At 36.7% G+C, this 26,599-nt stretch overlaps 1 protein-coding gene and 1 pseudogene across 2 annotated transcripts; both read left to right on the top strand.

Moving 5' to 3' along the window:
• Positions 1-161: 161 nt before the first annotated feature.
• LOC149161769 (putative ubiquitin-conjugating enzyme E2 23) lies at positions 162-20,498 on the top strand. Of its 2 annotated transcripts, none has more exons than XM_089437034.1 (8): positions 162-445; positions 10,971-13,311; positions 17,878-18,030; positions 18,127-18,726; positions 18,869-18,938; positions 19,040-19,179; positions 19,587-19,898; positions 20,003-20,498. In XM_089437034.1, the coding sequence occupies exons 2-8, from the start codon at positions 11,068-11,070 to the stop codon at positions 20,282-20,284; spliced, it is 3,801 nt and encodes a 1,266-aa protein (XP_089293160.1). In that variant the 5' UTR covers positions 162-445; positions 10,971-11,067; the 3' UTR covers positions 20,285-20,498. The 2 variants fall into 2 exon arrangements, with proteins under 2 accessions (XP_089293160.1, XP_089293159.1); XM_089437033.1 differs by having other exon boundaries at positions 166-445; positions 18,118-18,726.
• Positions 6,810-7,664, top strand: LOC149161770 (uncharacterized; annotated as a pseudogene).
• Positions 20,499-26,599: the final 6,101 nt, after the last annotated feature.

Below are 26,599 nucleotides of genomic sequence, written 5' to 3' on the forward strand. Positions count from 1 at the left end.
GTGAAAATTCGTGAAGTTTATTCCAGAGGGATCTATATTAAACTATATTTAAGACACCCAATCGAAGTTAGATTCTCTACTATTCAAAGACTCTGTGTGACAATCTTTTGAGATAATTTCCAAAATTTCACGGTCTCAAACCAACAAAAAGGGATCCACTTACCAGAAATATATATATGCTTGGATGACAATTGTGGTAGAATCTAAGGAAGGGTTGGCAAGCGGGTGCACGAAGTTAGGAAGGTGTATGCATACGGCCACTTTGAATTAAGTTTATTACCTATCCGTTGGAGGGCAGGTCGATCCGGCTCCTCTGCAGCCTATATATATACAAATATATTTTCTTCCTCTTTTCAATCCCTTTCATTTCAACTTGTCTGTGCAGCCTTGCAGGAGCTCCTCTCTCAATTGGGCGGATGCGATCCCGGGACCTGTCGATTCGCTGGTGGGTAATCGATCTCAGGACCCTTTTAGAAGAGATTTTCGTTCTTATTATGCAGTGGTTCAATGCTTTAATTGGTCAGAGTGTCGTTAATTTATTCATATTTGGATATTTATTTTGTTCGGAGGGAAGGATCTGTGTGGTGGTTTTGAGGCTTTCAAACATTTTGGATATTGATTCTGATTAAATTCTGGAAACTTTATTAGCTATTGTTCGGTCCTTGGTTCTGTTTTGGTTCTGGTTTTAGGTTCTTTTCAAAAATTAGATTTGTTAATTGCCAATTTTTATCTCCCATATTTGGCTTCAAATGTCTACTACATTCGATCATTTATATTACTTGCGTTAGTTGTGAGATATTTATTTTTCCACGAATATTTACAGTCGATCTTTCAGATCCCTGTTCGGAAATCTACGCCCACTGAATCTGTTTTAGGTCAATTAAATGATTTAAATGAAATCCGAACTGATGAATCTATTGGGTTGAAGAAGGAAATGAATTTATAACGATTCAATAAAAACTGGCCATATTTTGCAGGCGAGAGAATATTATAATCTGTAATTTCTTTTGTCCGGTGAACCCTTTTTGATAGGACATAGAACTCATTGAGAATATGACCTTCACAATCCAATGGCCTCTGGCTACAATGCCACGACTGAGGGATATCTGTTCTATCAAATTCACCCAGTACATAGCCCTGGCCTTACTGGCAAAGATTGCATTAGCACAGGGGCCACCATTAGCAGCATCTTTCCACTAGCATGGAACCAGTGTTTGGCACATCAACGCGACTTCACACCTCGGAAAGATTAAGTCAACCACATTATCACAGGGGCTATGGCTGCCTGGTGTTGAAACTCGGTCATCGTCATGGAAAGCACCGCCAAGTTTCAACTAGAGCTCAACCCAATGGACCTTTCAGTATAATTTGGTGGACTTAAACCTCACCATAGTAAAATAATAGAAAACTGCCTGAAACTGAAGAAAAATGAATTCAGATTGCTTTGCAAAAATTGGAAAGAAACATTTTAACTAAGTGGTTTTTGGAACAATTTATTCGGTGTGAGATAGAGTATATGAATGAAGGAATACTTGACCAAGGACTATTATTTTGATTAAAAATTTAAATGAAATAGATAATCAATGCCAGATGTTTAACAACACAGGATCATTTTATGCAGAGCCTGTATCTACAAGTAATTTATATTAGGAAGTTATTGGAATTGGTTAAATAAAAATTTAAAGTAGGACCCTGTAAAAATTTCGGTAGATCCTCAGGTTTGCAAGAAAAGGGAATTACTGCACAGATTCTAGTTAATTTTAGTCTGACAACGGAATTACTTGATCATTATTTGATCATCTACCTAACTTTTCCTCGAATTAAATAAATTGGAAAATACAATGTTGGCCTTGTCTTTACTGACCTGTGTCTTGGAACGGCCATTTAACCATTATATTGTACAAGCTTCTCTAGCATCATAGCTGCACAGGTTTTATAGGCATGCTATACTTTTCTTTGGGAAAGGAAGTGACAAAATGTTGACTCAAGATACTTGTACAATAGAAGGATAATATTTTTCAGTAGCAAGGTACTGCCAATATGTTTTTGACGTTTGTAAATTTGGTCTTAATTGTTTATCTTGACTCTTATTCATCCATCAGTGGTAGGCTAGGGTCTAGGCCCCTCTGAGATTGTACGAACTAGGGTTAGGAAATCTTTGTCCATATGCTGTGGTGGGCTAGTTGAGAGGCTATGTTCATGCTCACAATGTTCTCAAACCAATTTGTTGACTTCGTGCTGAGGTTTGCTCATTGAAGAACTTGTAGAGGTAGTGCAATAAGAGGCATGGGCATGAGTAGGCTTTGGGTCTGAAGTCACATGAGTTATAATGCAAAGGGCTCCATCCCAATGGTCTAGAAGTCATTATAGATGCTTTATCTGCTTTGCGGGATTGCACCTCAGTCTTCAAGGACAAACTGGCACAAATTAGACTACCACCATACCAAGAGAAGATTGATGTGACAAAAAAGTTGTTGTTTAACTATTTAAATATTCTTTGTGCATTTTCTGTCAGAGGTAGTGCAATAAGAGGCATGGGCATGAGTAGGCTTTGGGTCTGAAGTCACACGAGTTATAATGCAAAGGGCTCCATCCCAATGGTCTAGAAGTCATTATAGATGCTTTATCTGCTTTGCGGGATTGCACCTCAGTCTTCAAGGACAAACTGGCACAAATTAGACTACCACCATACCAAGAGAAGATTGATGTGACAAAAAAGTTGTTGTTTAACTATTTAAATATTCTTTGTGCATTTTCTGTCAGAAATGACTTTTGGATGCCTGTTAGATGGACAGGTTCTTTATGTTCATTACTCTTTTCATTGTAACACCTTTGTTTGTGTAACCATTATAATGCTTTTTTATGATTTTTAGATCAAAACTCACACTTGTAGATGTTTTTTCAGTGTTTCCCTTGAATTATTTTGTTATTTTATCATGTTATAACTCGCCTTTCCTTTTTTCAATGGGGAATATTTAGTTTAAAACTTGAAATTTGTAATCAGTAGAAATTTAATACAATTAAGTATAATTAGGGTAGGGTCCTCTATTTTTTGTGCCCCATTGTACCCCAAATTTTTAGGGGCGTCACCGCATGTATTTGGTATGTGTCCTAATATACCCATGCTACCATGAACTAAATAGGAAAAAAGAGAGGAACAAGCCACTAGGCATACTTAAGTACTAAATAGCATGTGTTTCATCTTTTGCTTCCATGTGTTGTAACTATTCTTTAGAGGCATATTTGTGCATACGACCTTCAATATCACTATCTGGTTCCATTGTCTCGCTAAAGATGCCCAATGGCACCCCAACTATTCCAATTTGCTCCTATCAACCCAATCTATTTGTGAGGTCTCCTTTAGGGCATCTCGTCTAGTCATTGACATGTTTTGAATATTAAGATTTTTTCCAATTTCCTAAGATATAAGGATTTGTGAATTTAAAATAGTCTCCATGTTATTTTAGAGGAAGTTTGTTTGTCCTAATAGAATGGATGAAGCTAATAGTGTACTAGACCCTCTTAGCTATAGAGTAACTGCCAATTTGAGATAGTAGACAAACAAACTCATGTATCCTTCACTGCTCAATTGGGTAAGTTGATTCTTTCTTGTACTGAATGTTTCATATTAGCTTCTTGATTTTGCAAATGAAAGATATTGCTACCAAATCATCCTTGCATGTCAATTGTGAGCATTTTGTCTATAATCATTTTGGACCCCTACTTCACCTTTTGATCAACGATGAGAAGCACTATCACAATGCTTTTAATATACCACTAATGATTAAACGTATCAAAGGCACTATGCAGTGAGTTCATATTGTCCTACCTATATTGCATGATGAGTTGAATTTGCTATGTGTAGAACTCTAGTTTAGGGTTCCTCTCATGAATGGTAGTTGTAACTTGGCCCACCATCAATTTGATTCTCTACTTATGTTGTCTCCTCAAAGATGTTTGACAATTTTTCTCTTGCCACAATAAACTTCTAGTTTCTTTTCTTGTGATCTATGAAGAAGAGGAGCAGGAGTAGCTGGAATTGTTCACAGAACACAACTAGCAACTACATGCCCCCCATGTAATGTTGGCTGTTGTAAAGATAAATACATCTCTTGCATTGTGAAACCTTCTAGTGGATGGGGTGGTATGTTTGCTCCATGAACGTGATCACCATCATGTCACCCAATGGCTCAACTTCCAATCATTATAAAACTATGGCTTCATCCTACAAATTAGCCTCCTTTGGTTGGTTGGCCCAAGTCACATATGTTTTATCATTCTACACTGCATCATGATAATGGGGCAGCAACTTCAACATGTAGTGCACATAAACCAAGCTTTCTACTTGGTCTACATTCAAGTTGTTTCTCTTCATGTTATGGATGAAGCTATAGGTGTGCTCCAATACCTCTTTGTAGAAGTGTTAACAACCTGTGAAAGCACCCTCACCATCAATTTATGCAGGTGTGTGGTGGAGGAGCCATACACGTTCCACCATCCACTAGGATTCAACCTATCTTGATCTTTAATTGCATGCAAGTTAAGAAAGACTCCATATTCATTGATGTACTTGCTTAATTGGCTTTGTACTTGAGCACACTCGTCTTCATTAAGACCAACTTGTTCCCATGTTTCCAAAATTTTTTGGGGGTCACATTTCCAGTCTGTTTTTACTTTTTTCAAAAACACGTACTTGTTTCCTTGTATCATGCAACTTAGGGACTAGTGCTTTTTAGTTGTAGCCAATATGAGATACTAGACAAATGAGCTAATGAAGCTTTAGGGCTTCATGCTCTTGCGTTCTCCACCACTCAATTGTGTAAGTTGTTTTGTTTTGTGTCAAATGTTTCATAGGGGCTAGTTAATTTTGTAGATGAAAGAAACTAGTATTGAACCATCATGCACACATCAAGTATGAACATCTTGACAATAGTCACTTTGAACCCCTGCTTCACCTCTTGATTACCAATACATTCCATACATTAGACATAAGATAAAAAATTCAACAATAACAAGGTATAGTTACAAGAGGAATGCATGTATAATCCAATATTGATCCAAGATAATTTCTCCTAAGAGGGCTGAATTAGTCACAAGTGATGATAAATAGAATGCATGATCTTCTCCTCTATTTATATGAGAAGGATGACATCTAATTAGACTAATAAGCCCCTAAAAACATGTTTGATGACAACATATGCTTGGTTTGCAAGCCAACCCATTCGATTTAGTCATAATTACTCAAATAAGCCCACACCTGGAGTTGTTAGCCTTCTAGGGCTAATGTCATGCATGAAATAACATCCAAATGGCATGTCCAAGTGCTATAAGGTGTCCAATGTGATGTAGAAGCATGTCCTTGCCCATATTATGCATTTTGATATTCTTTCTTTTGATTTTGCTTTTCTTGTGGCCATGATATGCTCTTTTTGTTTCTTTTAGATGCTTCAACCTCCTAGGGCAAGGTTTCCGAGCCCTACCCAGATATGTGGACATATGGGTGCCAAATCCCAAGGAACCAATGGTCAGTTGAACTTGAAGAATGGATGTGAGATAAAGGCTTGTAATGTATGATGGAAAGTGTTAAGTATGACATAGGGATAGATGGAACCGCACTATCTTAATCAGGGCTTCCCAAATAGTTACCCTCCTATACCCATTGGGCCATTAGGGGAGGTCCCACTAGACTAGGATTGAAAATTAACCCCCCACTTAGGTGAGAGAACAAGATCATGGTCAAAACCCCTCCTAACAAATACCCAAAAACAAACAAGCATAAGCACTTGATTGAAAAATGATTAAAATACCTTTTGAGAGGACGCTGGATGGGTGAGAAACATATGGCTGATGCAAGTGGTGGAGATACATGATATATCATCAACTAGTGGTGTCTGTTAGGGGCTATTGGCTATGTGGCTGACTAGATGGCTATCAAGAATAGGAGAAAAGTTTTCTCCTATAGGGTTACCCATTTTGGGGTGGGTAACATAGATGAAGAGCTCAACAACCTCAAAATAAAATAATACTAAACCTCTAACCAACTATCCTCAAAATAGTAATTCCTCTAAGTAACTAGAGAGGATGAGGTAAAAAAATAATAAAATATAGTGTACTGGAGGCTACATGTACAACAAGATAAGATAAACACCTCAATCAAGTGGGTACCCTCAAAATAGCAAATGGATGAGGTCAAATCGTAACAAATTTCCTTCTAGGGAAGGTTGACCCAATCGTCACACAACTAACTCTCCTTAAAATAGTAAAAGATCACCTCATACATGTGTATATGGTCCAAGAAAGAAGTGTGTCCCCACAAAATGCTCCAACAAGATGCAATAAACTCATAACAACCCACACATGTGAAGCAATATGAGCTCAAAAGAGGTGCGCCCCAAAAAAATCTCTAGAAACCACCTCACATGTGTGAATGGGGCTAGGAAGAAGGGCTCTCTCCCAGAAATGTTCAAACCAGTTGTAACCACCTCAATTACCTTATACATGTGCTAATAAATGAGAATGTTTTCCCAAGAATATGTTGTAACAACCCAAACCACCTCACACATGTGAGGGAATATGTGTTAGGAAAGTGGGAATTTCATCATAAATGTCTCACTAAGCCACAATAACCATCGCATGTGAGGGTATGCTAGATAGAAGGCACACCATCGAAATGATCCACTTTCTCCATGAGTGATGACAAATGGACAAATAGGTGACACATGTGTTAGTAGTGTTGGCATTGATGGCACATGGTTTGAATGCCTCCATTGTGATGAAAAGAACAATGAAGTTTAATTTGTTTGGAAACTATGACCTCAAGGATGTTGCTATACATTGCAAGTTCCAGAGGGTTATTTGGAGGTAATGAACTGACAAGTAGTCAAATTATATTCTGCTTGTGTAAAGGTTCCAAAATCGGAATTTGAAGTAGCACAATGTGGAACTCTTTCAACTGGTGAGGGACTGCCTGCTCCTAAGAGTTGCAGGTGAACTACAAGCACCTCAGGAAGAATGTAGAAGAGTATATCCAACAACAACATTCAAGTATTCAGCACCAGAGGAGGTGATGACTTTTCCAGCAACTTGTGGAGCATGTGCAGTAAGATGTGAAACTCAGATGTATGCCACAAACATTCCATACTTCAAGGAAGTGATCATTATGGCTTAAACCTGTGATCTCTGTGGATTTTGCAACTTTGAGCTTAAGCCAGGTGGTAGTATTCCTGAGAAGTGACCTTAGTTGGGATGTCTTAAGTGACATTGCAATTGTTATTGTATCAGAGTTGGATTTGGAGCTTACACCTGGTACTCTTGGTGGTCTTGTTACAACAGTTAAGGGGCTTATGGTTGGAATTACTGAGTCTGAAGCGATTGCATGGATTTAGTATTGGTGATAGTGCAGATGAATGGAAACAAAGCAAGGGGCAAGATTTTGATTCTCAGTTGAGGTACTTTGGACACTAATTCTAGATGATGCCCTTGCAAATTCATTTATTGCCCCAACAACTAAGACTGTTGAAGATGATACACAATTAAGGTTTGAAGAGTATGAAAGATCATGGGAGCAGAATGAGGAGCTTGGGCTGAATGACATGGACACATCTTCAACAGATGTTGCATATACTTTGAGCTTAAGCAAATTCATTTATTGCTCCAACAACTAAGACTATTGAAGATGATACACAATTGAAGTTTGAAGAGTATGAAAGATCATGGGAGCATGGAAACATCTTCAACAAATGTTGCATATACTTGAGCTAGTGGTATGTCGTAGGTAACTGGATCAAAATTCAAAGAGAAACTCTTGGTGGCAAAAATTTTCAGATGTAAGTTATTGCAGATGCTTTAATTGTAATCAAATTTCAATGTTTTAAACTTGTGTGCAACAGGGAAGAAACACTTCACATTCATTGTTTACCTTTAAATGTTTTTAACTTAGTAGAATTTGAATTTGACCATACAACAAAGTATAGCGAGCAAGGTCAGATCATTAGAAATAGAGCAAGATTGGAATGCAAAGGCTATGCATAGGCATGATGATGTGTACATCATCTAGAAGCAAGGCACCATCATGAGGAAAGCCAACATGTGCAAATGATGATGTGGAACTCGTGTCATGATATTTAGTACAATGTTGCAATTTTCAATTTGAGTGCACATCCTAGATAGAAGGTGCACCCCACCAAAATGCTCCACTTTCTCCATGAACAATGACAAATGGACAAATAAGTGACAAGTGCACTCCATGATAAGTCTCCATGATCTAGAAGCAAGGCAATGTCTTGAAGAAGGTCAACACATCTGCAAATGATGATGTGGAACTTGTGTCATGATATCTAGTGCAATGTTGCAACTTCCAATGTAGGTACACATCCTAATTTGAATACATGGTTCGCAAGGTATTGTCATGGATCAAAGACAAAAAAATGGATATCGATGCAAGTACACAAATCTCAAGGCAAATACATGGTTCCCACTGCAAGGTGCCCACCTATAGTGAGAGTTAGGCCTCAATATACATGCTATTAAGTAGTGCACATCAGAGTGACTTCCTATAACTAAAACATAATGTTACTTAGTTTTTATGATGTGCCTAAGTTTTACCATGGTGGGGACAACCTTAACCTCTATTACATGTGACAACTCCTAAGACCAAAAGGTATATGATGTCAAGGGAGGGGAATTTTTTGAATTGTCTACCACAGCCACACATAGGTGTTTAAAGATGTTCATCCATGAGTGCCTTTAAAGATGAGGAAGTGCTTAGCATTGTTTCTTGAATCTTGGCATTTTTTCTTACTACCCCTTTGCTTCCCTTTTTCTTTCTTTTTTTCTTTTATTTTTATTTGGTCCCTTTTCTTTAGATATGCATTGTGCATGGGACTAGAGGCATTGGTCTCATTGTGAGGTGGCATGGCTCAAGCTTTATTATTTATCTTTTTTCATTTTAGCTACTTTATGCCGAGCTCATAGCTTTTAGATGAGGTTTTCCTCACGAGACTAATAATGATACACCTTCATCATATGACATATGATAAATCAATCATGAGTGGGAATATGATAAATGTTTATGGATGTTAATGAGAGGATGAAGAAGTGTATATGTCTCTAGTAGTACAACTTGACTCAAGAGATGATGACACTTATGTAAAGGAAAATTATGCCCCCCATGGTACCAGAGGCAAAAAATAAAAAACTTGAGCGTTGTGATGTGTTATTAAATTACACCTAAGATTAACCACAAGCACAAATATATAAGAAACAGTAACACTAAATACAAGCAAGAACCAAAACACCAAGAAGCCATAGTATATAACTGAAGCAAACAACTAAAACCGAGGGGCGCTATCATCATGTATATCAGTTGCATGTGCAATACCTCTAGTGACAAGCAAGTCTGTTGGGCAAATCCATTGTGTGAAATGGAATAATCATGTAGTAGAAGTCTGGAAGGATGTCATCAATGTGTGCTGTGAATGACAAGCAAGAGTGCTCACATCAAATGTGAACTGTAACGTCGTGCTATTGAAAGAGTGGTGCTGGTACTAGTTGCCCATATGCGATCACAATCTCCTAATGCCATATGAGCTAAGTGCAACCTAAATGTTCTAGCTTTTGTCGAGTTAATTTTGTCAATACAACAATTACCTTTTTGGAAATGTACAAAACATGTTGCTTGATACCACTGTAACTAAATAATATCATCATCCCCACTGTTTTTTTTGGTTTGTTTTGGGTTTTTTTCATGTATTGAAGGATGGCTTTTTGTGGGTTGTATGGGCCTTCAACAAATTTTGAAAACAGTTTGTAAAAGCATTGGTTTTCCCACTCCACTTCTATCTACACTTCCAATCTTCAGTGGTTAAGCAGAAAAGTTGTTATCCTCTGCAACTAGGTTCAAATCTCACTTGTGACATGTTTGCTCCTTGTGGGTTGTAGGTCACATGTTCAAAATTGGTTGAGACCCTTAGGGATTAGTTTGACTTTTGAGAGGCCATTGTTTGTGGAATTCACATGAAAGACCTTCCAACTTTGGAGACCTTCCATCTGCCATGCCTGGTTAACTTTGAGCAACTCATCTAATACTAGAGGCTATTGAAGGAGGCTTTGCTTAAATTGAGAGGTTCAAGGGTGTAATTTGCCTCAGAGAGTCCTTTTCTCCTAATAAGATGAGAATCCTTCAATATTGGTCTTGGAAAAAATTCCTTACTTGGTCTTCATCTTATGTTAACTCTCCTTGCTGTTTTGAGCAATACAATAGCTCTGAAGTGCGTTTATTTTCAAGTATTGAAATTAAAGATACATCCTTTAATTTAGACATAAGAAAATTGAAATTGAGGTTTCAAAACTGTAAAAACCGTAACAAGCTTGGCACAACTTTTGATGGCAATGCCATTGGAATTCTATTATACCTGAGATGAGAACTGTTCAACATTTTTCTCTATTTGGTTTGAGGTGTAATCTGATTTCTGAACAGAGTATGAGAAATAAAACAAATCCAAAGGGCATTTTATGTATATAGTTCTTAAAGTGCATATGTGATATTTATTATTGCTTGCTGGTATTGATTTCTTTGTTTAGAGGTTATTTTCTTTAATGAAGTAGTTCTTTTTCCTTTCAACTTCAAATTTTACGTATCACTTGTTAGGTTTCAGGGTTTAGTTGTAATCTATACGCATCATTTTCAGGTTTGAATGTCGGAACAACAATTACAGGATATAATTATTATGGTATATTTCTTATGGTATATAACTCTGGAAAGCCCGTCTAGTCTATTTGTAGGATTAACATGGTTTTATGTTGCCTAGCCCTTCTTTCATGGGTGCTATTTATGTCTCAAAATGTCTTTATAGTATTAATATTTTCGTTTGGCCAATTCTGGTATGCAAATTTTGTGCATTGTGCTGATTCATTACATCGCAAATAAAATGTTTTGACAACTATTTTGTTGCAATGAAAATCCAAAACAGAACGGAGTTGGACATTTCTAAGTATCAAAGCTTACAACTAAAGATATCCCTGCTCATATTGCATCTCAAAGTTTGTTTGTATTCAATTGAAGCTACAATGGGAGACATTCATGATGACAGAGATTGTGCCACACTACCGGAGAATACCGTCTGCTCACTGAAAGAGCCATTTAATTCCACTGAAATGTGTAAAGAAAGCCTTTTATGCAAGTCTGATAGTTATTCAAGAGAGACCTGCGAATTAGAACCAACAGGTGTTTCTGCTGGGAAGTGCACATCTATGTCTACAGGGCAATTGGGAGAAAGCTCTTTGGCTGCTGGGCAATCGGGGGAGGAAAGCTCCTTAGCTTCAGGAAAGTTGAAAGAAAGCTCCTCAGGTGGTTTGACAAAGTCTTCACGGAAGGGTTGTCAAAAGCCAACTATTGCAAGTGTTTACAGACAAGATGTAATCCAACATGCTTCAGAAGAGGGTGTGTTTGGATTGGTAACTAAAGTTGCAGGTGATTCAGATTCTGATAGTGATAATGAAGATCAGGATGATGCTGAATCTCTTTCCGGGGATCATGCACGAGTAGTTTGGTCAAACCTTTCAGAGACAAATGAAAAAATTGAAGATCTTGTGGTAGTTGACAGGAGCTTCTTGCATGGTGACATTGTTGCAGCTGTTTCAGATCCGAAAGGGCAGATAGGCACAGTAGTTAATGTTGAAATTTTGGTAGATCTGAAGTCAGCTACCGAAGAAATTAAACAAAATGTCTCCAGCAGGAAACTAAGACCGATAAGGGCCTTTGCAGAGGGTGATTACGTGCTTCATGGACCTTGGCTGGGTAGAGTGGTTGAGGTTGTGGATAATGTGACGGTTTTGTTTGATGATGGTTCAAAGTGTAAAATAATGAGGGCTGATCCAGAACGCCTCATGCCTGTTTCCAGGAGCCTTTTGGGAGATACAGATTATGATTACTATCCAGGTCAGCGTGTACGAGGTAGTTCTTCAGTGGTTTTCAAGAATGCTAGATGGTTGCGAGGTACATGGAAGGCGAGTCGCATGGAAGGCACAATAAGTAATGTGGAGGTGGGATCAGTATATGTTTACTGGATCGTTGCAGCAAATCCTGGCCCTAATTCGAAGTCAACAACCATCCCTGCAGATATGCAGGATCCTAAAGAGTTGAGGCTCTTGTCTTGTTTTTCATATGCAAATTGGCAACTAGGTGATTGGTGTCTCCTTCCCACATCTGAAAGGAGAATATTAGGCATAACTGCCACTGCCAAGCAAGATACGGCACCAGATAGAAACACAGAAACACTTGTAGGGAATCACACTTTGCCTGCTTCAGATTCTGGTGTCCCTACAATTTCGGAATCAGTTGGGAATGACACTGTATCCAATTTGGATTCTTGTATTCCTTCTTGTTCAGGCTCAAAATCTTCGATGCCTGACAACTGGGTTTTACACCGCAAGAAATATCGTAAACGCAGAGTCAGGCGAGATAAGAAAGTTCACAAAAAAGAAGACATTCTTGAACGGGCACTTGTCGTTGTGAACACTAAGACTAAGGTTGATATACTCTGGCAAGATGGCACAACATCCTTTGGAATAGATTCCAAGGTTTTGTTTCATGTGGATAATCTTGGTGAGCATGATTTCTGGCCTGAACAATATGTGCTGGAGAAGGGCTCAGAGGAGGATGTAGAAGATCTGGAATCAAAGCGTGTAGCAGTTGTGAAAAGTGTCAATTCAAAAGAGCGCACAGCTGTAGTGAGGTGGCTGAAACCTATGTTGCAGCCGGAAAACCCTAGAGAATTTGACAAAGAAGAAGTGGTAAGTGTCTATGAGCTAATTGAGCACCCAGATTACAATTATTGTATTGGGGACATTGTTATTCGACTGCCCTCTGTTGCAGAGCTACCAGAAGTGTCTGGTGTTGTTGAATCATCAGTTGATGATAAGGTGTGTCAAGACATCTCACCACTTGAGAATTGTATGAAAACAGAAAATGATTCAAACATTGAGAAAGATTGTGAAATGGAGCCAAAACCTGAGTATTGTATTAGAACAGAACTATCTTCAGAACAGAGATCTTTGAGAAAAAGACAAAAAGCTAAGGCTGGTCTGGCCTTTGAGGATCAGTCTGGTGATGATAAAGAAATTGAACTGAAGCCAAAATATGTAAATGACACCAAAAGTACAGAGCAAATTTTCCAGCAAGGGTCCTCAAGAAGGTGTAAGGCTAAAGTAGGTATGAATACCGAAGAATCAGATTTGTCCTCGATTGGGAATATTATAGGTCTCAAAGACGGGGATATTGAAGTGATGTGGGCAGATGGAATGATTTCAAAAGTAAGTGCTCTCTTGTTTTTGCTTGGATCTATTCTTTGTTACATTGATGTTGACTCTTTTGTGATTGGCTTCATTAACAATGCAGTATTTAAGTAAATTTTGGTACTGGTTTCCTTCATTTGAGTTTTCTAGTGGCTTAGGTGTTAAATTTGATATATTATTGTCTGTGACAGTAAGTTGTTCTATTTGAAATTCAGTTCTGACTACCCTTTTAAGCGTTTTAACTGTAGTCAAAGTTGCACAGGACATAAACATTTTCTCCTCGGGACAATTAAATAAGAAGTTAAGAAGGGTCCTACCTTTTTTATCAGTCCAGACTCCAACCATTTGACATTATAGTGCATCCAGTGTGTTCCCATGATGCCTTAAACTCCTCCAACCTAGTAGTGCAATTGGCCTTTTCATTTTGAAAAATAGGCCCTCTCAACTCATCATAGGAAGGGGCCTTGTACCCCGCAGCAACAATAGTAACATCATTGAACATGTGCTGGTAGACTGGATTGTTATTAGCAATGTTGAAAGGAATATCACTACATAAAAAACACCTACCCACCAGCTTGTCAACTTATTCCTTCTCTTTTATTTTAAACATTGACTTGATGGAAGGTTGTGTACCAAGTGTTTTTCTTGGAACAAAGAAAAATGAGGTCGATAAAGGGCTGACCATTGTGGAAGATGATGTTGAAGAACCATTGTCACTTCCTCCCCCCGGGTTCTTGTAACTCTTCCCCTTGTAACTTGACTTTTCACAGCTTGCTTGTTCCTTTTGGCTACATCCATATCTGCAAGAGCTTTGTTTGCAATACAGATGATTTTTAGGCTTGCTTCTATATTTCTATTTTATGTCGTGAAATTTGTGCAAGGTGGTAACCAGGGGACTTCCTTGTCAATTTTTGATCACATAACTTACAAAACAAAATTTTAAAATTTTGACCTCGTAAATTGCAATTCAAATTTTGCCTATTGAATTCCCCCTTGGGGTCACCATATTCCCACATAGCATCCAAATGTCTTGGCATTTTAGTCTTCAATGTAAATTATTAAAGTTAGGGTAAAAAAATAGAAAAAAATTTAAAATCAACATTCTTAGAATCAAAATATGAAAAATTGCATTAAAAAATACAAATCTGAATGATACATAAATGGTAGATCTCCTAGAGATAAAATTGATAGGCATGCAAAACCTATCAAAAATTAAAAAAGGGAGGATATACCTGCAAATACACCATGGGATTCCCTCCCCACTTCACAATAAATTTATGATGGCAAACAAAACACGCGCTCTCCTTCAAAAGATGACAAAAAACTAATGGGTAAAGTAAACCTCATGAAAAATCTTTAAAAAACAAAAAAACAGTGGAAATTGATGTCCATACCTACAAATGTGTCCATAGTTGAGGGAAATCAATCTCCAATCCAAAAGAAACATGGTGACGGCAAAGGAAAATGTTGATCTCATCCTTGGCTCAAACAAAACCAGTCTCCTCCTTTGCTCTCCAAACCCTCCTCTTGTTTGCCTAATGAGCTGAAAAAACCTAAAAATTCACTTATGCACCTGTCCATGGACTTGGTAATATTTTCAATTGTCATGATATTTTTGTTTTTGAAAAAGCTCCACTATTTACTGTCGATGATAAAATTGTGACATCATGATATTATCGCAATGTTGGTAACATTTATTTTACTTTTAATTATTTAAGTCACTTATAATAAATCAGTTTTCCATAATAATACAAAATTGAATGATACATAAATGGTAGATCTCCTAGAGAGAATTGATAGGCATGCAAAACCTATCAAAAATTAAAAAAAGGGAAGTGGACATACCTGCAAATACACCATGGGATTCCCTACAAATGTGTCCACAGTTGAGGGAAATCAATCTCCACTCCAAAAGAAACATGGTGATGGCAAAGGAAAATGGTGATCTCATCCTTGGCTCAAACAAAACCAGTCTCCTCCTTTGCTCTCCAAACCCTTCTTTTGTTTGCCAAATGAGCTAAAAAAACCTAAAAAATCACTTATGCACATCTGTCCATGGACTTGGTAATATTTTCAATTGTCATGATATTGTCATGATATTTTTGTTTTGAAAAAGCTCCACTATTTACTGTCGATGATATTGTTTTTCCCAAAAAATTGTGACATCATGATATTATCGCAATGTTGGTAACATTTATTTTACTTTTAATTGTTTAAGTCACTTATAATAAATCAGTTTTCCATAGGGATGCGCCTCCTGGGGTGGAGAGTGTGGCAGTGGCCCTCATGTTTTTTCCCATGCTTCCCAGATGGGGGGACACCTAGGGGAATGTTTCGCAACATTCCCTTTTTGGGGAACATGGGGAAACACTAGGGATAAATGTTTCCCCAATGCGTGGGACATGTTTCCCGAAGGGGGACTTATGGGTGCACCCTTGCCCCTTCCCCCACAAAAAAAGAAAAAGAAAATTTGTGCTTCTAGGTGTTCCCCAAAAGGATTGTTTTTGGGCGTCGTCCTTGAAAAGGGGTGCTTTTGGGTATTACCCCCAAGTAAAAGGGTGCATCTGGGCATTACCCCCAAATTTTTGCCAATAAAGGCTTTGAAATGAAAGATAAAAATAAAAAAAAACACTTTCATTTCACTTTTATTTACCTTTTATTTTCTCTCTCTTTGATGCTTATTGTCCATTGTCAATTTTCAGTTTTAACTTTTGAGTCTTGATTCCAGATACCTGACATCAGATTGAGTCTTTGACTCGACACTTTTTACTAATTTTGAGTTGGAGTTAGACTTCAGTATCAACTATTTTTCTTGGTGCTAATAAGATCCTAGAATGATGAATTTAAATCAATATATCAATATTTTACTGTTTCTATTTAATTTATTTTTTATGAATCAGTGTATATCATTACTGAATCTTAATTTGAATAATGTTTATATCATTTACAAATTTGAATTTAGTACTAATTTATTATTAAGCAAAACTTGTCCAGATAGATCACATCAGTTTTTGTATCAATGCGTGTCAAACCCATACTGAGGTTCATCATCGGGAAAAGAATGGAAAGTGAGATCAACAGACCATATGTTTATAGTAGAGATGCAATGGTAAATTCAAACGACTATGAAATTAAATAATAATAAAATAAATTGGAACATTATATAATATATTAAAATAAATAATAAAATTAAAAGAAAAAGTTTCCATTATTATTAATATATCTAAATCAAATAAATTAGTTATAAACAACCTCAAAAATACAGTGATTAATTGGCTTTTTTATCATTATTATTTTTTTTTCTTGCAGAAAAAACCCATAATTTTCATTAATAGAAATATAAATTACACTTTGTAAATACACGTGTGTATGCATTATGCGTCACAAAAAAGACAACTTTTCAAGAGATCAGAAATATGATTATATGTGGTAGGAAAATGGCAAAAAACATATAATATGCCAAAAAGAACACAAATAAATAGAAAAATTCTATTTATGGATGGACATATTGAGGGTTGATGTTCTACATTTGGAGCCATAGTTGGCGAGGAGGCAAATCCAACTTGAACCACATCCCCCCTCCATTTTATCTTCAGTTTGTGTTGGTTGAGTCTTTATTTTCCTCCTCGTCGTCTTCCGAAAGTGGAGGATCACTAAACTGCCGTCCTTTTGGCCTGTTTGGCTGCTTCTTTTTCCTTTTTGGGATCTTCTTTGCCATAGGACATGTGTTTTGTAGATGACACACGACATCTGAAGGCCATGTTTTCATAATCTAAAGTTTGTGTCCAGTGAAAATTCTTGTGCTTCATAGTGATGTGATCTGGTAGTGCCTTGCTAAGATCTATCTCCACACAAATCCTAGCAAAAGTGAAAATTCCTTTTTCTGTTCTTCCCATGTCCATTTTTTTAATTTGCCCAATTTATTCCCAATGTCTTCAAGGACTTAATGGTGCCAGAAAGGTAGGGGAAGATTTGGGAGTCTAACACAAACTGACATAGTAGTAAGCTAGTAACCACCATGGATGCAGCATCAAACCTTGGAAACCACATAGCAATTGATAGTCCAACTCTCCCCCGGAGCCAAGGCCCTTCATTTTGTGTATCGATTTGTACTACGAGCATGGTAAATATCACAATTAGGTGTCCATAAAGAAAACATCCACTGATGTAGTGCTTCAGGTTTTGGCCAGAAGCCATTAAATCTGCAAATGATGGCTTTTGATTCCAGTGTTGTCAATAAAAAGGATACCTAAGGGATATTGACCTCCATAGATGGGGCTTGTTCCATTTGGTCCATAATGGATGGGCCTGGAATGTTCTGATTTGGATCTGTAGTGTTCAAAGACTTCCCCGGTGCTGCTTCCTTGGAAGTGTCTGATTTAACTGATCTTTAACTTAAATCTATTCTAAACTATATATAACAATATGACCATTATACTAATATTACTATGCATATTTTTCATGTAACTAAAGGTAATCTATGCATGCATTTTCTTTGTGCTGTTTTCTGTTATGTGCAATTTTCTAGCCATCACTGTTTCCTATTCACTGTTCTTCATTTTAATGCTTGTTTGTACGGTATAGGTTGGACCACAAACGATTTTTGTAGTTGGCAGGGAGGATGATATGGAATCAACTCAAAGTAGTTTTCATGATGGTGATGAGGATGGTGATGATGCTGCAAGTTGGGAAACTGTTGATGATAATACAAGAGATGCATTTGAGGCTGATAAGGAGGTAATATGATTTATTTTGATCAGATTGATCGACTTTTTAGGTAGTTTGTTTAAATATATTTTCTAGTGACATGTCTATAATGAACAGCTGGAACAGGTTGTAGAAGATATTCCAAACCCAATTACTACTGATGGAAATAACGATATGGGCACTATAACATCAGATGAAAACTTGAACGATAGTAGCAATGGTGGCATGTCAATACCTCGAGCAGCATTTGGATTTGTTGCTAGGCTTGCCACTGGTCTTCTTGGATTTCGAGGTTCCAAGAGCTCATCAAATACCATGGATGCAAATTCTCAGGAGCAGACTACTCTGCAGAATGGACTTGAAAAGAACTCTGACGAGATGGAGATGAGCAATGTTGAATGTGAACAACTTATAAGAGATTCCAAGAGTCATCAATTGGAACATATTGAAGATGGTTTGACTACTATGCCTATAGCATCAGAGGTGACAGATTCTAAAATCAGGGTAGAATGTAGTGGCCACATAAATGAGGAAGATGTGCAAAGTTTCCAAAACAGAGTGCAAGTTTCCACAGGAGAGTATTCAACAGGCAGTATGCCTACCCATATGAAGCTCAATTCAGATCAAATGCATAGCTTGTCTTTTTCTGGCAAAGATGACCAGTTCAAACACTTTGACAGTGTGAAGGGCCCTCTGGACCATAACTTTTTGAATGAAACAACCCAGGTATTTTCAGAGTATGCAAGATTGTCGCACATTTTCAGTGTAGTACGTTTATGTCTTGTATTGTTCTGCTTGATATTAAGAATCAAGATGATGTTGCCTTTTTACTGTAACAATGTTAAATATTTCAATATCTTCTAAGCAGAGTTCTAATGATAGAAAGTGGTCAAAGAAAGTTCAGCAAGAGTGGAGTATCCTTGAAAAAAATTTACCTGGTAAGCATTTAATTTTTTTGCTTTCTCTCTTATTGGAATAAAAAATTTAACTGAATTATGCATACTAGCATGCCTTAAAAACCCTTATTGTGACTGGACAGACATGATTTATGTGCGAGTCTATGAGGATCGTATGGATTTGCTCAGGGCTGTGATTCTTGGAGCCAGTGGGTCTCCATATCAAGATGGCCTTTTCTTCTTTGATATTTATCTTCCACCTGATTACCCTCAGGCACCACCGGTAATAGTTTGTTACTTTGACTGAAAGTAGTTTTTCCTTAGATGTTTCAATAAAGTGATATTTTTGTCCATGTTCTGGCCAGTTTGGTCTTCAATGGATGATTTATTGAAGTATCATCCCTTTTTTGGAGAAATAATCTCACCCTCCCGCATTTAAGCATTTAGAGCGAGGAAGCTGGTATCTTGCCAGTTTCCCACCAATTCTCCCTCTTTCCCAGGTTCCTGGATGTAGCACGTTTCTAACTACTCACTGCTATAGTAGCTGGTAACACTGTAGGACTCAGTGGGAATGGATCCCATGACCTTCCCAGGCATAACGCCTTAGTGGAGAGGGTTGAACCTTGGAGCTAGTATCATCCTTTTTTTGTTTATTTCAAGATTGGTTTTAATGGTGACAAAACTTTGCAGGCAGTCTACTATCATTCTCACGGGCTTAAATTGAATCCCAATTTATATGAAACTGGAAAAGTCTGCTTGAGTCTTCTGAACACATGGACTGGCAGAGGAAATGAAATATGGGACCCCAAAATTTCAAGCATTCTACAGGTCCTCATTTCTCTTCAAGGTCTTGTACTAAATGCCAGACCATACTTCAATGAAGCAGGATATGATAAGCAAATTGGTACCGCTGAAGGAGAGAAGAATTCTGTTGCATACAATGAAAATTCTTTTCTACTTACCTGCAAGCTGATGTTATATCTTCTACATAGACCTCCACAGGTACTCCAGATTTTTCTACCGAGGAAGAATTCGTATCTTGGTTTAATTCATTGTAATTTTTGAGTAATTTCAATAAAGTCACTCATTTATTTTGTTGGATGCAGCATTTTGAAAGCTTCGTAAAAGACCACTTCCGAAGACGTAGTCAGTCCATTCTTGCCGCATGTGATGCATATATGAAGGGTGCTGAAGTTGGATCTCTCTCAGAAGTGTCACGGAATTCTGACTCAGTTTCAGAGAACAACAGTTCGGTTGGTTTCAGGCTGATGTTAGCAAAGGTTATGCCAAAGCTTCAAGCAGCATTTAATGAACTTAGTAGAGATGATCATCAAAATCTGGAGACAACACTCAAGGAAGTGGAAGATAGAGAACACACTGAAGCTTAGTTGGTTAAATCATACATGTAAATACACACGATAATTGGTCTTTCGGTCAGTCAATGCTGACGTGGATTGATTATGCAAATTTAACGAAATTCAAAATCTGAAGTTCTGTTACCTTATGTTCTTGATTTGTAAAGTTGTAAAATAATCACAATTGGCAAACAGGTCCATGTGTTGTGTGGCAAATATATGTCACACTTCATGCGCTTCTCGAATATCTCAGCTTTTGTACCAAGACTTTTCAATTGCTTGTTCTTATTGACTGGGAAGTATTTAGTTCCCCCACCACTTAGTGATTGAAGGGCGCATAGATTTTAAGCTTTTCAATCTTTTGATTGGTGGGTACTGAAGATTGAGATTGCTGACATTGCAAAATGGTATATATGATGTTTGACAATAATTTAGCAGTGAAACATTGTTTCAATAATTGAGTGAAATATATGAATGACGTTTTGCCAGTTTGGAATATTGTTTCTTTCATTTATAAATGATGTGAGTTGCAATCAAGATCCATGTATGATCTGAGTATAAATGTGAGTGAAAATATTGATCGCCACCACTAAAATTTCCTGCTGCAAATGAAATTATAGTCCATCAATCCCTATAATCGCAGCAACGGACAACAATATTTCTCCTCATACAATGCCTCTAATATATGGCTCACATCGTGGCAGCTGGCCTGCCCCCTCTATTGTTTATTTTGTCATGTAGGCATTGTTATGCCCGCACATCCAGGGGTAACTAAAGGAGACTTTCTCTCACGTACTACAATTCCAATTCTCTCATATACTACAATTCCAATTCCACAAATGAGATCCATGGTTCTCCACAAACAGTTTGCCAATGATGCTTCCCACAGTTTGTCTGGATCACTCACACAGTTTGTCTGGATCACTCACATCGATGATTACGGTGCTTGACATATATGAGTTGCATTATTTCCTTGCTTTACATTAAGTGTTAATGCCTTGTATGCTTGCCATGAAAGCGGCAATCATAATAATGGATTATGATGGTCTAAATTTGTGCCTTTTGCCTTGTTTTACCTTGATGCTTATCATTATCTTCTATCAAGTAGTATCACTCATGGGTTGAGTGATAGTACTTGGGTCTTTGAAAGTTGTAGTCTACTCATATCCCAATCCATACTTCTCATTTTTTTCTAATTTTCATTGTTCTATCTATGGTTGGTTCTAATATTCATGCTTCATAGTCCCATGAGAAGGACCTATAAGGTCAAGGTTGACACTGGTTTAAAAAAAAAGAGAAAATATGTAAAGGGCGAAATGCAAAACAAAAAAAGAGATATAAAGGAAAAGTCAAAATCTAAAAAAATGTCAAAGGAAAGAGAAAATATGTAAAGGGCGAAATGCAAAACAAAAAAGAGATATAAAGGAAAAGTCGAAATCTAAAGAAAATTGAGTAATGCCTCCACTATGAGGCCATTACCCAAGTTCTATGCAATGAAACACATACTTAAAAAGAACTAAGTGAAATTATCTCAAATCGAATGTGATGAAATGCATATAGTGAAATGATATACAAAAATAAATAAACAATGAAAATAGACAGATAAAGCAGTATTAAGAGAAAGTGTTGAAGGAAGCATAACTCAATGCTCAAGCACTGCTGTAACAAAGGTGTTCATGTGGATGAATATCTAAAAAAATTTCATTGAACTATGCAACACAACTCAAATTTATTACCCCAAATCACACTTATCACTATACATGCTCCTTGATGGGTTCCCTGGGAAGCACTCCTGCAACAAAGGTGTTCATGTGGATGACTATAAAAAAAATTCACTTAATTGTGCAATACAACTCAAAGTTATCACCCCAAGCCACACCTTCTATGACTATACATCCTCCTTGATGGGTTTTCGTGTGAATTACTCTTCTAGAGTGTTGACTTATGTAATAGGCGTGGATGATACCCCTACCATGCTTAAAGTTGACAAATTGTTTGAATTCTATGAGTTATTGTGAAGCTAGAAGATAATACTTAATGTGATCTACCTAATGACATTTACATTTGACATGGCTCACTTTTTATGTTGCATCGGACATGTGTACCCACCCTTAGATCGATGACTATAGTGGGTCACTTAAGCCTCAATATGGATGACACTTTACATGAATATGGCTTGGGTTGAGCCTTTGTCATTTGGAGGACATTGAGGAGACCATTTACATGTTTGATGGAGGTCATTCCACTTTTGGAGATTGTTGGGCTTCTTTTGATGACATTGCACCCTTGTGGAGATGTCCTAGCACCTTTTGGAGATGATGTTGCACTTATTGATGAAACGTTGCACCCTTTGGAGGAAACATTTCACTTTTGAGCCCATACACATGCCTTTTCACATCATTTGAGTGAATCATCCACTCTTGGGAGCCCACACATTGCACTAATGTGACTTTACTTCATGCATTTATGGAGGATGATTTAGCAATTGGGCATACTTTACTTCACTTTAGGAGCATCATTAGGGCTCTTTTGATCCATCCAGACTTGTATAATGGCTATTTTGTGTATTATGACCTTATCTCTAGGGCTTGTGAAAAAATAAAGGTGATTGCTAGGAAAATGTTATTATCATATTGAGGGTGCTAGATGTCTCATATAAATAAAATAACTTCTCAATTGGAATCATTGCTAAAACTTGTGGAGAGCAATTTCTGTCTACTTCTCCATTGTTGAATTGAGGCTTCTGTGATCCATATCGGTTTATGAGAGATTTTTCGGCATAAATCACAAGATTTATCATTTGTCGACGTGTTTCGAACCAGCCAATGTGGTTCATCGTCAGGACAAGTTGAAGAACCAGATCCAGCGTTGCATGTTAAATAGCATGAGCAGAGTCTCCAACGGCTAGCTACTCCATTCTTAATTATGGATGGATAATTAGAGGGACTTCTTGAGGATGATGTTTAGTGAATGCTTTTACAAATTTTATAAATGTTCTTGGCTAGGGTTTTGTGGATAAGATGATTTCTTGAGTAAGTGGTCTCGCTTATTCTTATTAGATGTTGTTTATGAATAATTGTAGTTGTAGTTGTATTTCTCTAGTGGCGATGGTGCATTCACTTTATATTTTTCTTGAACAAGTCTCTTCTTCAAAACTCTTGAAAGATTACTAGTGGAGTATCTTCCCTTGAACTATCTTCAAGCTTGTAAAGAATAAGGTGGATATGCTAGGGTTTTAATGGACAACCCTATCACCCTAGTTTTATTTATACTCTCTCAAGCAAATCCTCAGTTGGCCAAATATGCTAGGGTTTTAATGGACAACCCTATCACCCTAGTTTTATTTATACTCTCTCAAGCAAATCCTCAGTTGGCCAAATATGCCCTAAAAAAATATGCATTAGTCTTCTCCATTTTCTTAATCATAAATTCTAATTTTCATTTTTTTTTTTCAATTTTAGGGTAAATTTGGGATTTACACCAATTTAAATTAATTTTAAGCCATCATAAATCTTAGACATCTTAATTTTTTTGGTGTGTTTGACCTAAAAATCATATTATTGCATTAATGACCTTGTTAAAATCATATATAGTTTTAGTTGGTTGTTACCTTCATTTGAATTTTTAGATTTTATACCCTAGATTTATCCATTATTTGTCCTAATTTATATTTGCCTATAATCTATTTAAAGAGGCTAAAATTTTCTACTATTATAGGTTGTTTACTTATAATTTTTTAGTTTAATTTAATTTAATTTAATTTTTTTTATAGAAGCATTATAACAACCATTAGAAGTTTTCATATATGCATTATTTGGGGATAGTTCTACATTGGATAATAACTTGATACTCACCCTAGAGTAGCTTTACGACAAATAAATCATTCTAGAACTTACTTTGTGTAACCACCTAATCTATACTTTGCTTGCTAGTTATAATTGGCAATGAATTGCTAGTTATAATTTTCTTATGAGGCCTTCGATTTGACTGTTTTGTCTTAGAGACCCTAAATCCTACTAGGGAAGCCACCCTTATGTTGAACTTGCCCTTCACTAATATGATGGAAGTTGTTAGGTGATAGTGGTAACACTAAGAATATTCTTCTGGTCTTTGCACCTTATTAAGGCTTTGTGCTAAGGTGCAAGACTTTGTGATGATAAAGGGTCTTGTGAAATGCATTGGGCCAAATATAAAAATGACTTTTGAGACTATATATATATATATCTATTTCCTTATTGTGCTTTGCCTATATTTCAAATAACTATTGCTTCATGTTATAATGGTATATTGAATTACCCTTGGGGCATCACTAGATGCTTAAGAGTGGGAAATGACCCCCCCATCAAGGTTTAATTTCCTAAAGAGTGTGGTTTCGTCCTTTAAAAATACAAAGGTTACTGTGGCCATTAAGTTAGGTCCTTTTTTAACAGTGCAACATGCTATCACACCTCTTAATAGGTGTCATCGTGTGCCACACATATTTAAAGAAAACATATATAAGAGTTTCCAATGCTATTGAATTACTTATGCTAGAATGTTGTTGGATTGCTTAATTTGAGACCCCACCCTTGATTAGAGATGCCAAACGTCATATCAGAGAAGTACACAAACGAGGGGTTTTCTTTTCTTGTGTACAAAAAATTGTGAGAACTCATCTCTAATTGAGTATGTTACCTTGGAAATCTACCCCTAGAGAATGCAAATGAATTTACTAGATGAAAATTATGTAATGAGAACTTCCAACCTTCATATCAAACTCTCAAATATTTAGTTCTAGCTACTAGAATTTGGTTTTTGGGGTTTATTTTTCTTTTGAAAGAGTTTATGCATTCATAAAATAAAATAAAACATAGAAAATAAAACAAATTGTTTTCAAAATACGCATGAGGATATATTATGAACCAACATGATCGTAAAGAACAAAAACCATGTAAACTTAAATATTACAATTCATTTGAATAATATCATTCATTATAAATAACAAACACAAAAAGTCAATAAACATTATTTATTCATCTCATTCCACTTCAAAAGTAAATAATGAATAATTGCAATGGAAGTAATAAAAATAAAGATCCACCACAACAAACTCATTATTCATTTGCTAAAATTAAACCACCAAAGAAGAGCACTTGCAACTAATCTCCATTAAGTTCAATTCCAAAAATTTCCTTAGTGTTATTTGCTTGCTAATCTACAAATTTTGAATAAATAGGCTCATGTAACACCAAGTCTCTGAGCATCACTGCTTGAGTTTGTAACTATTTCTTGCAAATTATTTTATGAAAGTTATAGTGTCTAACTTAGGCTTAACATTTATCAATTTTAATTCACATTTTCTCCTTTTTAATTTAGCTAATATGTGGTAATTGTAAAAGTTCATTAGGAAAATTATAGTGTTTAACTTAGCATTTATCAATTATAATTCACATTTTCTCTCTTTTAATTTAACTAATGTGGTTACTTGAAAAATTTCATTATGTTTGGTAGCGCTACCATATTCTCATCGAGAGCGACTTCATCAAAAAACAATGCAACATCAATATGTGTCTTTTTGTCTTCAATTGCTAATTTGAATTCTTGTGAAATTCATTTATTGGGATGATATCATCCTTCTAGCTAAGACATGGCAGTAGTGATTGGCTCCCCTTTTGCAATAGATAATACATGCCCAATCTCACTACAAATATTTACAATTTGACCTCATGTAGATTGTGTTAGACTCCTCAAATTCGAAGTAAAAGCTCACTGATTTTTGACTCATTGAATGTTGCAATCCCTTGCGTGTGGATGTGACTTGTTCCTATTTGTTCATAATAAACACTTGAGGTTATAGGCATTCGACATTCCATATCTACCATTTCCCTCAGATCTTCAATAATTTTCCCTTCTTTCTCCAAAAGCACTCATGAGAACGTTGCAAGTCCACCATTGCTTTGCATCCATATTTTCCATAATGGAAACCTGTATGAATTTACTGCGTGACAATAAGGCTATGAAAGGGTTACAAGAACTCATCAATAGATGTGTTGAGACCACGCCAGGTGAACCGCACGTAGTCCGAAAGATTGGTAAGCATAAGACAAGGACGGGGCATGAAATGAGACTCATCGTGCATATCGGAGAATACGAAATGGATCAAGTCATTCTGGATTTGGGATCAGATGCGAATGTTATATGGAAAGAGACATGGGAGTGAATGGGGAGACTTGCGCTACAATGGTCTCTGATTCAACTGAGGATGGCGAATAAGCATAAAATCATACCCATGGGGAGGCTGCAGGGAGTGACCATGGATATTGAGGGAGCGAGCGCGCTAGAAGATTTTGAAGTAATAGAGATTGTTGA

This window comes from Pinus tabuliformis, chromosome 5_2 (genome assembly GCF_031772625.1).
Source record: "Pinus tabuliformis cultivar Carrire ecotype Pingquan chromosome 5_2, CPIR1, whole genome shotgun sequence".
Taxonomy (NCBI): domain Eukaryota; kingdom Viridiplantae; phylum Streptophyta; class Pinopsida; order Pinales; family Pinaceae; genus Pinus; species Pinus tabuliformis.

Bases quoted from the DNA above. Each gene is read 5' to 3' on its own strand.
- LOC149161769 (XM_089437033.1), top strand. From the start codon at position 11,068: ATGGGAGACATTCATGATGACAGAGATTGTGCCACACTACCGGAGAAT. The intron at 18,031-18,117 runs GTAATATGATTT...TATAATGAACAG, and splicing joins CATTTGAGGCTGATAAGGAG to CTGGAACAGGTTGTAGAAGA. The intron at 18,939-19,039 runs GTAAGCATTTAA...GTGACTGGACAG, and splicing joins CCTTGAAAAAAATTTACCTG to ACATGATTTATGTGCGAGTC.